Below are 15849 nucleotides of genomic sequence, written 5' to 3' on the forward strand. Positions count from 1 at the left end.
TCATCTCCCTCAATGCAACAACCTATGAGATTCACAAGATTTCTATGTTGAAGTTTTACAATCAACTTAACTTCGGTCTTAAACTCGTCAAGTCCTTGTCCCAAGTTCCTTGATAGCCTTTTAACTGTTATTTCCTTCCCATCATGAAGCTTGCCCTAGAATGCATTTCTCAAACATTTGAACTTGAAAAAAAAAAAAAAAACCCTACACAAATATATTATGTATAAATGCCATTTACCTTATAAAAGGGGGCCAAAACCACCTTGTTCGAGCTTATTTGCATAAGAGAAATTGTTTGTAGCAATTTGGATAGCACTTAAATTAAAGTAATGGATCTCACCACTGTTGTCCCGGTCCTTCACAACCATAAGTTCCTTCATTTTGTGTTTACTACTACTTCGATATTCCAAAATGTTTAATAGAATTTCTTGTCTTGTCTCCTGAACTTCATACCAAATAAAAATGAGATACATATTAGTATTGATGGTACGGTCATAAATCAGCTTATATTTATTACTAGATAGTATCAATTGATATATCAGTGAACATCATATCACAAGAGATATTCTGATTTAGATCTACCTTTTTGCTTTCTTCTGCCAAATGTATAGTACAAGTAGAAACCAAAGAGAGCCACCACTGCTGGAAAAACGATTTTTAGTGGCGTTTTAAAAACGCCGCTATATGTCTGAAAAATGCCGCTAATTCCTTTAGTGACGCTTACCACCAAACGCCGAGGACGCGGCCGTCGCAGTAAGTTTATGACAACCAACGGTAAAATGACGTCACACAGGCATTCAGCGATGCTTCAAAAACGTCGTAATAGCTTTTTTGTTATTTTTAAAAAATAACTACAGTGGCGTTTTGTAAAACGGCACAATAGAATTTTTTTTTTAAACTACTAATTTTGTGAGATTTAACTTTAAAAATATACCTGTAAAATAGCAATAATGAATAAAACTTTGTATAGACATATATTTCTGTGAGATTACTATTCCCTCACATCTATAATAGTACCCAATACAACATCCTTCAAGAAAAAAAATCCAATAAGTTCAATCCCAAAAAACCAAGCAGCCATCTCATGCACAGTTTCACATCATCCAACAACAATCTAATATAGAAGGCAATTAGAATTGTCTTAAAACACAAATTGACTCTCTCTCTTGTAGAATATAAGTTCTAAAATAAAGCAGCAGAAAAATAATTGGGACATGCAAACTCTTGATCGCTCACGTTCCTCCTGCAAAAACATTTAAAGTAATTGTGACATGCAAATTCCATGTAACTCATACCAAACACCCACAAAGAAGGCTAAGAACAAAGTCAAAGATAAAACATAAAAGATCAGAAAGAGAATTTTAAAACTCACCCATAAACCATGTGAGGAATAAGATCATTACGGATTGTGTTTGAATATGCTATCGGGTCAAACCAATCCTAAAGTCCAACCATGAAATAAAAGAACTTATTAGTGCTCCTGTGACAATATTTCTTTCATGTTCAAGACAGTAAAACATCAACTAAAATCATGGAAGGCCTAGAAAAACAGTAGCTACCAACTGTCCCCAACATTAACTCAGTTGATAATTGAAAATCTCAATGGCTGAAATCCATAAATTGATGACAACAAGCAAAACAGATTTACATGGTGCAATAGTAGTTTCAAAAAATGACTCCACTTTAACATATAAGAAATAACAGGGAATAAGTACACCATAAAAGAAATTGTTTCATTTTTGATAGCTGGAACCATCCAAAATAAAGCCTCTATGAGCGCCCATCTCCCAGTGCCACTTAATTTGGGTTAGTATTGATGCAGTATGGAAGCAAAAGCTCATTATAATAAGATACATGGCATGCCAAACAACAGTCACTTCTTCAAGAAATGGCTTCTACACATCAATATGCCATATTTAAAAGAGCTCCAAGTGCACAAAACTAATAACAAAGTTAGTTCATACTTAATCCCTTCAAAGTAATCTTGCAACTAAATGCTGGACCTCAAACTTTTTGGTGTAAAAACTTTGAATAAAAAAAAGTCCTTTTAGAAAATTCATTCCATGGGTTGTTGTGATGGTTATAGCTTTCGTTGCCTTGTATTCTGTTCCTTTCCTTCGTTCTTTCTTCTTTATTAATTGTTGATTTGACACAAGAAGGCTTCTAAATTAACTTCAAAAATATTGTCAAATTTTCCTGGCCCCCAATTCCTTTCAGACATCATAAAACTTAGCACTGATTGAGGAAGTTTTGACACTAAACAGTTCCATTCAAACATAATCTAATCATACATGAAGAACCCTGAAAGAAAGATAAATACCACTGGAAAATAGCAACCAACAATATACTCACATGGAAGATAGAAACAGCCTTTGAGAGCAACAATCTAGTGTCGTCAAAAGCCATCTGCCCACTAAGAAGCCTCCATTTTATATCAAGATCAGCACTACTCTCGGAACCTTTCTCCTCCAGCTTCTTCTTTATAATGCTTAGCAGAGAGTCCTGTAACTTTTGTTCTCCACTAACTACCAGATTTTGTAAAGCAGAATGAACCCTGTTGCAGTCCATGCAACAAAACCACTTCCCCTTGGGCAATTCCTATTGTATGTGTGGTATTATCATATTATTCAGAAATAATTCCACTTGAACTAAAAATATTCATGCACAAACATAATACAGACGTACTAAAAAAAAATATAAATAAAAAACATACATACAGAGATACTGAAATAAAGAGATGAAATGAAGTTAAATAATCTGTAGACCTTTAGATCATCCATTTTATGCTCCTTTAAACAACCAATGTGATACTCCTTCTCACACTAAAAGTAGAAAAGGCAGCACGCAAGAGAGAGTGAGAGAGAGAGAGAGAGAGAGAGAGATTAAAACATTTGTTAAAATCAAAAGTATTTAAGAACCAAAAAAAGAACATGGAAACTCAAACATGGCAAAGCAAAGACAAAAATATCAACGAAATACCTGGTCACACAGTATAACTGTCTGAGGGCCAAATACTGATTTGTTGAAACCATGGCCCCTGCATGCATTATCAATGTGTAGAAAAATATAAGCTCATAAATGCTGATTACGAAAGAAAAAAATAAATAAAAAAGAAAGAGACAAAACTTAATTGTAGAATTTAGCAAAAAGACACCACACAACAGAGTTTTTGCATGCATTTGGTCCATGGGAGGTAAGAATTTCTATAACCAAATTGAAAAATGATTCTGTTTAGTGGAACCATTTTCAAGAGCCTTCTATTGGTGAAGGCTTATGTAAACTATTAAAAGACAACTTAAGCTTCTAAAGAGAAATTATGGTGGGAATAAAACAGTGTCAATACAACCTGCACAGTGCACATCCACCAACATCAGCCTCTGTAGTTTCAACATTGCGGATGCAACGCTTGGTTATCTCTTCTAGAGGATCTATTCCTGCGATTCTTCTAGCTACCACAACATTTGCATTGTGTTCCACAAAATTTTCTTTCTAGAACATGTTTTCGCAATATTTGCAGTACCAAGTACCACTGGGGATGCTAGGTAGAGAAACACACTCTACAATTGAACAAAACTAGTATTTATACAATGTTGTCAATAAGTGCTTTGAATGCATTACTTAAGAAATGGATAAAGATAAACAAGGTATTGTTTAACCACTCTACACTAGCGCAATTCAGAAAATTGAACAAACAGCAAAAAGGTTTGAGTATAAAGAATGTGTAATTCGTGAGGAGCAACATTAAAACCTCTAAAGCATAGTTTTCCAGTCAAACAATTCTCTAGCTCAAACCCCCAGATAGACTACTTTGCTGAGCTTATAATCCATTTACAAATATGTAATTTAAATCCAAGAAACCTCTATAAGACAGCGCCAAGTTGGATCCAACTCTGCATAGTAAACTCCGAGTACCTACAATCACTGTAAATCACAGTAAATCACAAATATCAGTTAAGCTCAATAACTACTATCAATAGTCAAACTTAAAATATCTCAATTTACAGTTTATTCCAGAGTTTAATCCCTTTGCCACTTGGATAACTATGACTTTTCAACCAGCTAGACTCAAAGGAGGTATTTAAAAAAATAATAAGAAATAAGGCTTCCATATTCTTTAATCACATTGTTTATGCATATTTTTAAGTGCATTGTTTATTCATATATATAGTGCCATATTTCTTATGTCCCCAAGCCCAAGAGAATGTATTCTTTTCCCCACATGCCCTCTATTGCTCTCTCAGTCCTGACAATCAAAAAATAAAGGGGAAAAAACAGAGAGAACCCAAAACAGTGATGGAACAGGTAAAAACAGAGAATGAGCATGTAAAAAGTGCAAAACAACATCTAGCATTATTTCATGGACACATTATTGCCATCTATTTTTTGACATTGGTGATTCAGTTACAAGATTCTTCAAATGTATGTACCATCTAACTAACTAGAAATGTTATGGGTTCCATGATTAATTCATTCTATTGGGATTCATATATCTTCTTTTGACTTAGCAGCTGAATGATTTCAGTCTAACACTAACTCACACACCACAAACAGCATGATCATCTCAATAACAGCATGATCTATGTTTCAATGCATTCGTAATAAAGGAGATACAAGATTTGACAAACCAAATCCAAATAGCCACTTCTGGACTTTGATCAGTTGATCTGAAAATTTCACAACAATAATAATAATTTATAATGGCTTTGGAATTCTATGTGAAAACAAAATAAGCACTATCGTTGATCAAGAGTAATGTATTGTTTAAGGGCTTCTCTTTTATGAAATTCTGGAGTGATGCATCATATCTAGATTCCAGATAGAGAAAAAGCGGGGTGCCATTAAAACAATTCATAGCCACATCACTACTTGAAAGGGAAAAACCGTAGATGTTTGGTATATTTACATAGCATATAGCTTTGAAAAGAAAGAGCATTCATGGTAAAAACAAACACTCATCATCCTATTGTCCTAACAGTTGATGAAACAGAGCTTCTTATTCCTAGAGAACAAGTTTATCAGAAATTTCTTGCCATAAGCCTAAGATCCTACAATCAATTTTAACAGCGTTTTCCTTAGGCTATATTTCGATCATTGACTTGTGGTGGGAAAAGTCAAGAAGAAAATGAAGTGAAATAAGACTTTTTTTTTCTTTTCTTTTTTACTTTCCACATGATAAATCCATGATCTAAACATAACACCAATTTGTGTTGGTGTGATCGTGCAGGTTTGTCACTTTTGAAATCCCAACAAATATAGCAATTCAAGTTCAAGACATTACCTTTCATGTTCACAAGGTAACAACACAGACATGATTTCAAATTTCAAACAAGTGAAATGTTCGAAGTATGGTCTTTTCTCAACAAAGTGAAACAAAAAGGAGAAAGTAATCCAAAACTTAAAGCAACAAATGTTTTGTCCATATACATATAAAATTGAATGTTATTATTCTTCTTTCCATTACCTTATGGTCCTTATAGTTTATATTTAATTCAACATTGAGAATCAAACTAAGAAGTAACATTCTCAAAAAAAAATTACCATCTATTCTCTCTTTGTTCTTTTTATAGATTTACCCAATAGAACATAACCTTCATTTCTCTACTCTCTTTGTGAGAACTAATATAAACATTTTGTTGTGCATGGAGGACATTTTCTGTGGACGACTTTTTTTGGAAAATGTAATTGCTAACTACTACTCCTTCAGGCTGTAAAGTAAAATGCAACATTTATTTCATTCACATGTTTTACTACAGTCTGAATCCCCAGATAGAGATCATCTAAAAAATAGAAACTTAAATATACTCATCTGAATCCTGAGGTTTCAGAAGAGTACCCGGCATCCAATGAGACGATATAGCAGTTGCTGCAAAGTAGGCAACTGCTCCAACAGTTCTTCACTATCCACCTCCCTAGTTCTGCTTTAGCCCTATCAATGAAGAGAAATAACAATTAGAACTATCACAGATCTAAACTGGTTAAAACTTAAATCTGATGACACCCAAAATATTGCAATATAAATAATTCAAGTGTTTTATAATTTTATTATTTTATCATGCCCATGACAACAACTAATGTACCAACAGATGAAAAAGATCCACACATATACGACATTTGCCTTAAAATAACAATAAGATTTATCAGAACAAAGCAATGTAAATGAAGCCACAAACAATCCAGCCCCAACTAGAGAATAATAGGCATGCTGAACAAGCATAAAGGATATCAAAATCATTCAAAAGCAGCATAAAATGAAATATTTTCAGAAACAAAATATGAACCAATAAACAATCAGCACGTTTAGTGAGAAGAAACAACAGGACATCAACATTCAAATATCAAAACCATTCAAAGAATTTCACAGGATTGATTTCAATAACGAAATCGACATTGCACCATCAGTTCAACTTGAGAGAGAGAGAGAGAGAGACTGGAGCTCACCGATCTAAATCGTTGAGATGAACTTTGATTTCGATTTCGAGAGAGAACTTTGAAATGGCTCTGATGAATCACCAATCTGTTTTGCTGTGACCAAGCTGAATCTCTAAATCACCGAGCTGAATCCCTAAGATAATTACAGTTTAGACAGCAGTAAAGCTCATCGATCTAAATCGATTCACCGATCTGAATCTCCAAGATCATTAGGGTTTAGACAGCAGTAGAGCTCACTGATCTGAATCGATTTTGAGAGAGAACTTCGAAATGGCTCTAATGAATCACCGATGTGAGATCTTTGAAATGGCTCTAACTTCGATTTTGAAAGATCTTAGACAGCGCAGAGAGAGAGAGAGAGCTCGAGATTTTCATTTTCGCTTGTCAGATTCAAAATAAAGGTGAAAAAGAGGGAGATAAGGAGCGCATAGGACAACACCATTTGAAGGCATTTAGAAGCGTCTTCTATTCCTGAAACGGCACCGTTTTGATTAAATGAAAAGGTGACGTTTACAAAACGTCGTTAAATATTAGAAACAGTGACGTTTTCAAAAACGCCATTAAAAATATGCCTCCAAAACAGATATTTCCTGCAGTGCGCCACAGTAGTTATAATTGGTACAGTGATGAGAATAGTCTTTGTTGTGCTCTTTAAACCCTTTCCTGCCAAATAAGTACTCAGATTGGTGTTCCCATTTATGTAACACTGACCTGGTAAGAAATATCAAGAAAATTTTAAGCTGGAAGAAAAAAAGGAGCATAGTCTACCAACTTTCAATAATAGAGGACTAATTTACTTCATCTTTGGTTATATTTTCATTTTTGAGTTTCCAGAAACAAAACAATGAAAAGTTTGAAGACATCTATAATTTTCATTTTCGTGTACTTTTTGGTATTTCATTAAAATTGAGTTGTTTTCAGAACCAGTTGGCCAACCAAGTTTTAGTTACAAAACTCTATCCAAAGTTTCAGTCACACGAATTTGTTGTAGAACTTCCGTGGTGTTTGAATTTTAAATTTTTATATCAATTTGTGGATAGAATAGAAAAGGAAATGAAAAAGTTTGAAAAAAAAATAAAAATTAACTTATATTTTAACCACTTTTCCTTTCCATATTTTTTTTCCTTCAGAAATTCAAAAACCAAACACAATTCCTAGATATAACATATTGTTTTTTATACCCTGTTCAAAAGACAAAATAAACCATTTCAGATTGAATCAATTCCTTTGTAAATTGAAAGGTTCCCACATCAAAAAGGCCGATTTCACCCATAGATGGGTAAGATGGCCTAAATATCTTTTGCTTTTTTGATACATTAGAGGTTAGAGTATGAGAAAATAGAAAATCTTAGTTGTGATTAGATTTAGGGGGAATTGTGGATAGGTCACACTAAGTGGACTTATTATCCAATAAGTTCTGTGGTAATTAGTGCATTTTTCATCATACACTATTGAAAAAAGTCACTAATTGTTAATTTTTAACGATAGTTTAAATATTGTCACATAAAATGTCACTAATTATAAGTTTTAGCGACAATTTGAAAAAAGTGTCACAAATAAATGTCACTAATTTTTAACTTTTAGCAACAGTTTGAAAATTTTGTCACAGAAAACGTTACTAATTGTAAGTTTTAGTGATAACTTATAAAAATCGTGACAGAAAAAGTCATTAATTGTCAATTTTTAGCGACATGTAAAAAATTAATTTTAGCCACCATTATCCTATAACTCTTTTTTTTTTTTTTGATAAACAAAGAAAAACTTTATTGACGAAATGAAAATACAAATCTTACAAACATCAATAAAGCTTATCCTAAAACTTATTTTTAATAGAATTTGATAGGAATTATATTCAACTATCAAAACCTATTGGTAATTTATCCAAAGATTTAAACTAAAGACACTTTAATGAAGTGCACGAGATTTGGCCAAGTAGGCTAACCCCAGTTGGTTAGATGGTCTACTATGGATGCATCCATTTTTCAAAAGGTACCCCTATTTCTATCATAATTCTACAGCATCAACTCCTTTCAATATATGCAATTTGGATCCACCTTGGCCCAATATTTTCCAAAAACAATTTTACCCTAAAAATTTTTTGACTAGACAATTTCTACTGACTCACCTTTGTTAGTAGTTACGGGCGGTGCATTTGTCACCGGAGCCAACACTGGTGGAGACAACACAGGCGGAACCAAAACCGGCGGTGCCCTAACAACTATGTGTGAATATCCTCCACCCTTTCTTCCCTTTGCAACACATCTGAATATCAACCATAAGCTGCCCTAAACAGTGGCTACAACTACCACCACTTATATCTCAACCACACTGCACCAACCCATAACTGTACTCTGAAGCATTACCCACAACTGACTCATCTGCACCATACATGGTCTCCGTATGTGTAGCCTTTGATATCAGCATATACATCAAAGCGAGCGTGTTAACGTCTGGATCATTAGGCAAAGTCTTATTCTCAGCATTCCAGATGAAAATCTTTATGTTTGTCTATTTCAATCCAAAAAAATTGGTATCAGAGTATCGTAACATGCACTGCTCGAACCATATGATTGCTCGTTCATCAGATGAGCATCTTTGTCTGATTTCTTGGCTAGCGTTGAAGACACAGTTTTGGCATTGATCGATTGTGAGATCGCCTCTGCAGAGGTAGAGGCTGAAGATGCCATTGAAGGAGTCATTGTAGAAGCTGTAAAGGGCTGATTTGGAGGACAGAGAGGTCGACAGAGTGTTGAGGTTGGCTTTGTACTTGGTTTTGGATGTGTTTTATAACTGCCTAAACAGATGTGGGAATTGTAATTTGGTTGACATGTTACAGAGCTGAAGAAGAAACATTATTGTAGTTTGGTGTTTGTTCAACGATGAAATGAGGGTGGTGAGGATATGATCATTCTTTAGTTGATTGGAATGGTGATGTTGAGGTTGGACTAAGTCAATTGATTTCTATATATTTTTGATAAGATTCGGTGGTCTCGAGGAGCGGAACCAGAATTTTAAATTGGTCCCTTCATTCTTTTTATTGACCTATTGGATATGGATCAAATTTTATATAATTGCATCATACAATTACTTATAACACAGTTTTATACAAATTTTATTAACAATCAATAATTTTATGTCAATTAAAAATCATTTAGTTATTCGATTACAACTCAAATCTATACTAATTCTTAATTTCATATTTAACTTATCAACATTAATTGTAACTTGAACAAATACCGACCTTAAACTCATATTGAGGCGATTTTGTCAAATTGGTTACAAGAATTATCGTTCCAAGTAAAAGTATCAAATTCTATTAAAATAACACAAATAATATTTAATTAAATATGAACTAATCTTTTGATTTACAAATGAATTTATGATAACGTTAATCCAATTGCAAAGTTTTTTATTATAAAAACAGCAACAATTCATATTATTGAAAATAATTTATGAGTTTAGGAAAAATGAAAGTCTTAATATCAAAAACCAAAATTATGATTAATTTATTTTTTATTAAATAATTATTTAGAAGAATGAACCAAGGGGGTCATTTGCTGGTAGTGTCATGGGAAGACACCATCAACTTTCAAACTGTTTGTATTAGTATATAGGGTAAATTACATCATTAATTCTTGTATAGTTTAAGTAAAGTGTCACTTTAGTTCACTTAATTTTAATTTAAATAATTTAAACTATAAACTTTTAATTTTATTACAAAATAGTAATTCTGTCAATTACCATTACAGGAAAGGGCCATGAATAAAACTAAAAGGTCCAACGTGAAATTCAAAACAAACTATAAGGACCACCAGTGAACGGAAAAAGACTGAGTAAAACTACAAACGTTTATTTTGAATTCCACTTTGATCTCTCTAGTTTTTAACTCAAGGTCTTATTGAATTTCATTTTGGTCTCTATAGTTTTACTCATGGTTTTTTTCCCATTCAAAATGTTGACAACGTATGATGGAGGGACTATGTTACAACAAAATTGAAAGCGTAGAAACTAAGCTATTCAAATAAAAATTACGATAATTAAAAATAAATTTCGCAAATTAGAGGGACAATAGTGCAATCTATCCTAATATGTGCATAGATTTTTTTTCAAAGTGACACCCCTCCCTGCCAACGTAGTTTTGCCCTTGACAAAAGCTCAATATAGTAAAACATTCAGCACATAATTAAATATGGCAACAAGGTGAAAGTTGTTTTAGTTTGTTTATTTATTGATTTATTGAGAAGATCACTAACAACATGGAAAGCCGGTTACCAAAAAATTATATTAGTCTCTTTCTCTGCTAAAACATATTTATCTCATTATCTTATCTAAATCATTTGTTGAGAAATTTCATATTATATCTGCTAAATGCCTTTGTAAAGCTTTCTCTTCAACTAAAACAGATGCCAATTTTCATCATTTAGGACAATGGTAATGTTAATGTTGCTAATGCAATTGTAGGTTTCACATTATTTAGTTGTATAGGGGCATATTTGTTCTTGTATTCTATGTACTTTGTTTTTGTTCCACTGTTGCTACTAGCATCCTAATTTCTTCTTTAGATTCCTCTTAAAAAAATAAAATTTACAATTTTATTATCATAAAATTCACAATTTTATTATCGTAAAATTCCAATTTGATCACAATCCTCAAACCATAATCTTAACATCAATTGTAACCATACCCCAACCTCAACCAACACCTACCACCATCAATTTTGGCCACCTCTCTCTAGTCCATCCCAACTTTTGTCCCCAATCCTACCCTCTCCCTACTCTTGTAGACCCCTACCCGTTCGTTTTTTGCAATTGGTAATCCCGTTTGACAAAATTTTATTCAAATGTAATTGCATTCACGCTTATATCTGTGAGTTTGTGAGAGTTTAGATGTGAATCCAACTAAATTTGTGTCTAAGTAGAGAAGTTTGTGCTGCAGAAAAGGTGTGCTTGAGTAGAGCCGTTATTGAGCCTGTCAAACTTCTTGGACTGCTCGAGCAGTCATGTGTCTGCTCAGTGCATTGTTTTGGATCATCCAGTATCTCAGTTTGATTTCAGAGATACTAAGAATTGTGTCTTACCGCTCGAGCAGTAAGTCTTGTGCTCGAGCGAAGTGACATGTGGAAGTTCGTTAGCACCATCTTACTATAGTCTAACCACTTGAGTGGTCATTCCTATGCTCGAGTGGTCTTCGCATCCCTAATTGTTATAAAATGCCTCAGTTGTTGATTTTAGGATTTAAGCCTTCTGGAATTCTCATAGAGGAAAGAAGCTAAACTGTTCCATATTGGAGAGTGTTTATATATTTGTTTCCTTGATGAATTGAGGGTGATCAATGGATCAACGGGCTTCATATTGACAATCATCAAGGGATTTCTTTCGCTGAATTCAAATTCAAAAGAGAGATGTTCACCGGTGGATTCCAAAAAACTTGAACATAAAGTTTTGATGGATTTTGAGGTGGCTCTTCATCGTGGATTGGACATCGGCGTTGTTGTGGATTCAACGTTTGGAAAACAATTTCGAGGTGATGATGGTAGTGGAAGAGGCATAATATGTTTGGTTCAATTTGAGTATGGATTCGCTAGGTAATTGAGGATTCTCATATGTAATTCCTTTGTCTTTTTAGTGGATTATTTTGTGGTTCTGACTTGTACTTTTTTTTATCATAATTGAAGGAGCTTCAATTGTGATTTTTTCCATGTTATATCGTTATGTTGATTTGTCCATATTTGTTTTGTAGATATAATTCAATTCTCGTTTAATTGAATCAGATCTACTTGTGTTATTGGGGATTGTTATTCATTGCTAAAATTGAATCCTAATTGCAAATCATTATCTCAGGGTTTTAAGATTTTTACTACCCTCATGACCCATTTCTTCCTTCAGCTTTGTAATTCCTCTCTCTCTCTCTCTCTCTCTCTCTCTCTCATGGAAGCTAGTGTTGGCAAGGAAATGAAGGGTAGAGAGGGGTTGGGGGAGGCACTAAATGGTGATGAGGGACTTGAGTATAGGAAAAAATAAAGGAGGGCGGGGGGTTGGGGTAGAAGTGGTATACCATAGGAATAAAGGATGAGGGGTGGCACCATAGGGTGTGGAGGGGTTTGGTGTGGTAAAAAAGGCTAACCTGATGTGGTAATAGCAGTGGTGGTTAGAGTTTCAGAGGGTGGGAGTTAATTCTAATATTAAGTAGGGCGATCAAAGAATTTTATACTAAATTTGAAATTAGTTGGTGAGAGTCCAAAGAATGGATGGGGGTACTATAGACAACACAGTTTTACATGAAACAAGCAAAGAATACATTATCATCCCCTAAGGATGGTCAGTACCAACTTGGTTTTTCCATTACTCTAACATTATAATAATTTTTGTATTGAAATACAAATGTGAAAACATATTATTTGATTGTAAAGATAGTAATAAATTATATAGAATATTCATGGAAATGAGAAAGAAGGAATAGCACATCTAAACAACCATCAGATAGGGTAAGATAGTACATCAAATTGTTTCGAAATAAACATTCAAATAGAGCTACAACTTGCTTCACTTCTAACGAGAAACAAGCTCAGTAATTGTATGCTCATTTACTGACGCTTGTGATGATTTAATTTCAGACTAATCTGAGTTTGTCACCATTGAATTGAACTAATGCAACGAATTGCCTTGGTCAATGCTTTTAGGCACAAAATATGTAGGATGTGAAGGCAATGGGAGTGTTAAAGAGGAGCTAATGAGCATGTTAACAACTCAAGCCATTAGTGGTCTGTCTGCTGCATTTTCTTGAACGCACAATAAACCAATATGGAAACATCTCATAATCTCACCTTTTGAACCTGTCATCAATGTTGAATCCATTATATCTAGAGCTATATTTTTCTTCCACCTCTTCCATGCCTACAAGAGTTCAAGCTCAGTGAAGATGAAATTTAGCAAAACTCTTTAGATTTTATTAGAATTCATCTGATCATTCCAAAAAATAAAAAATAAATAAAATAAAATAATTCGTTACATAGCTTAGAACGTTTTCCCCATTCTCCACATCATGGAAACAAAAGATCTTCTGACCGCTCAAAATTTCCAATAGTATCATACCAAAACTGAAGACATCTGACTTTACTGAGAAATGACCATGCTTAAAATACTCTGGAGCCATATATCCACTACATATTATCATCCATCAATATCATTTTCGATAAAAAAGATATGTTTGTGTCTGATATAATCAGTTTGTTCAACTTTTTTATGGAATATCTTCTATTAATTTTTAGATGTTTAGAGTGGCGAGTATCTCAGAAAGAAAAATTCTTTCTACATCAAAGAAACTTATACTTACATGGTACCTATGATTTTACTTGCTGTGTAATGGGATTGATCCAATACCATTAGTCTGCCTATGCCAAAATCTGAAATTTTAGGATTCATCTCAGCATCCAACAAAATGTTGCTAGCTTTTAGATCACGATGAATAATTTGAGGTTGAGAATCTTCATGAAGATATAAAAATCCTCGAGCAAAGCCTTGTATAATTTTGTTACAGCTTTTCCAATTCAAAGATGAAATGAAATGATCAAGGCGTTTGTTAGGCATAAACTCATGTATGAGAAGTAATTCTTTCCCTTCCCAGTAGAAACCCAAGAGACTGAACAAATTCTTGTGATGAAGCCTAGCCAATAACAAAACGTCATTCTTGAATTTTTCTTGACCTTGTCTAGAATTTCTAGAGAGCTTCTTCACAGCTAATTCTAGCCCATTTAGAAGCACGCCCTATGATTTTGCAAGAATAATTTAAGAAACATTGTCATATGCAACATTTCATTTCACAACATAGTTTTTGAAGATCATTCTATTTTGTTATAACTGCATGAGGATGCATCTAATTACCTTGTAAATGGGGCCAAATCCACCTTCTCCAAGCTTATTAGCCTCAGAAAAATTATACGTTGCATCTCTAATTGTTCCTAAGTCAAATTGCAAGGATTCTATTGATGGAGGTGAATCCGGATCTTCAAAGGAAGTAAACAAAATAAAAAAATAAAAATACAAAATTGAACTAAGCTTGATAAGTTGAATAAGTCACAACGTTGAGAAAATAACAACATGATAAGTTGACACTTCTAATCATGTTTGTCAAATTCTCCTATAGTATTTTCTTCAAGAAAATGATTTCCAAAATAAAATAGTGATAGCTCTAAAAACAAGCATATATTGTGAAGAATTTACTTACTTTTTATAGCCCCCCCTTGAAGTCACGATTTTCCTCATTATCAAATAGATGCCAATGACGATGACAAGAATCACCAAAATTGCTGACATAGTAATGGTAGTGATGAAAAGTATAGATGTGTTTCTCTTCTTCCCTATAAAAACTAGAAATATTTTCAAACTAAGATAGTGAGAAAAAAAACAACTTTGAATTTGAAATTGCTCTTTTGTGGAGATAAAGCTAGTATTGTTGAAGATTGGGCCAATTTTGACATTACTTATATTTAAGTTTGTGTTTTTGTCTTCAAGACAATGGATCAATAATAAATACCATATTTAAGCTAGTATAACACGGAAATTTTTTCATAAACTGCAATTGTGGTTGTTGACAGTGGACTACATTCACAGAATAACACACATATGCAACATAGACAATGGTAAAAAAATAATATTAACAATTGGATCATAATCTTTAATAGTTGATTGGTGAGATTTTATTTCAATATAAAATACTCTAAAATTACCAGGTTTACTAAATTACATTGATTTAGTTTTCCTATTTATTAGTGTATTGTTCTCAAATAATTAAATTATTATAAAAAATGATGTAAATCTTATGGCTCAATAACTTTTGATTCTTCTGCTCGGTGTGTTGCCGAGAGTGGGGGGTTTTGGTTGCCGGCCCCCTATCTCCTCCTTCCATCCCTTTTTCTCATTTTCTTTATCTTTTTGCTTAATAATATTGGAAGCTTGTCCTTCCAACCCTTTTCGGTGCCTCCACCGCCACCAAATCTGCCACCTTTCCGCCTCCATAGATCCACCCTCACTAGATTTGTCTCATCTCCTTCAGATCTGCCTCTAGCCATTGGTTTTGGCATTGCCTCTCCCTCTTTCCGATCTTCCAAATCTGATGTTTGGCTTCGCGCCCAAACTTTCACCTTCGCACCCAAACTTTAAGATCTATTTTCAAATCTTCTCACAATCCAAAAAATAACATTGTTTAACGTTTTCGTTTCACGTTAGGCCACCACCTCAACCTCAATGTTCCATCTTGACTAGCTGAGGTAGGGTCTTCAGATTTCAAGTTGAAAGTTGCGGTGTAATGGAACTTTGGATGCTTTTGGTGACTTGGATCTGGTTTTTTTTGTTTTCTTTTTTTATTTTTTTATTATTTGTTATAATAATCATCCTTGTTTGGAGATTGTGTCCCTCTTTGTGA

The 15849-nt window shown here is 33.6% G+C and overlaps 1 protein-coding gene and 1 pseudogene across 1 annotated transcript; both read right to left on the minus strand.

Moving 5' to 3' along the window:
* Positions 1 to 951: 951 nt before the first annotated feature.
* LOC145799784 (uncharacterized) lies at positions 952 to 6824 on the minus strand. Its single transcript, XM_082889420.1, has 8 exons — positions 6439 to 6824; positions 5834 to 5926; positions 3859 to 3921; positions 2980 to 3037; positions 2766 to 2822; positions 2353 to 2598; positions 1373 to 1440; positions 952 to 1243 (listed from the first exon to the last, which is right to left on the minus strand). Exons 5-8 carry the CDS (start codon positions 2778 to 2780, stop codon positions 1183 to 1185), a joined length of 390 nt encoding a protein of 129 aa, XP_082745546.1. The 5' UTR covers positions 2781 to 2822; positions 2980 to 3037; positions 3859 to 3921; positions 5834 to 5926; positions 6439 to 6824; the 3' UTR covers positions 952 to 1182.
* A 6249-nt stretch (positions 6825 to 13073) lies between these two features.
* LOC145799915 (cysteine-rich receptor-like protein kinase 15) lies at positions 13074 to 15496 on the minus strand (annotated as a pseudogene).
* Positions 15497 to 15849: the final 353 nt, after the last annotated feature.

The sequence above is a fragment of the Camellia sinensis genome, chromosome 9 (genome assembly GCF_055761805.1).
Source record: "Camellia sinensis isolate YWXY chromosome 9, ASM5576180v1, whole genome shotgun sequence".
Lineage (NCBI taxonomy): Eukaryota > Viridiplantae > Streptophyta > Magnoliopsida > Ericales > Theaceae > Camellia > Camellia sinensis.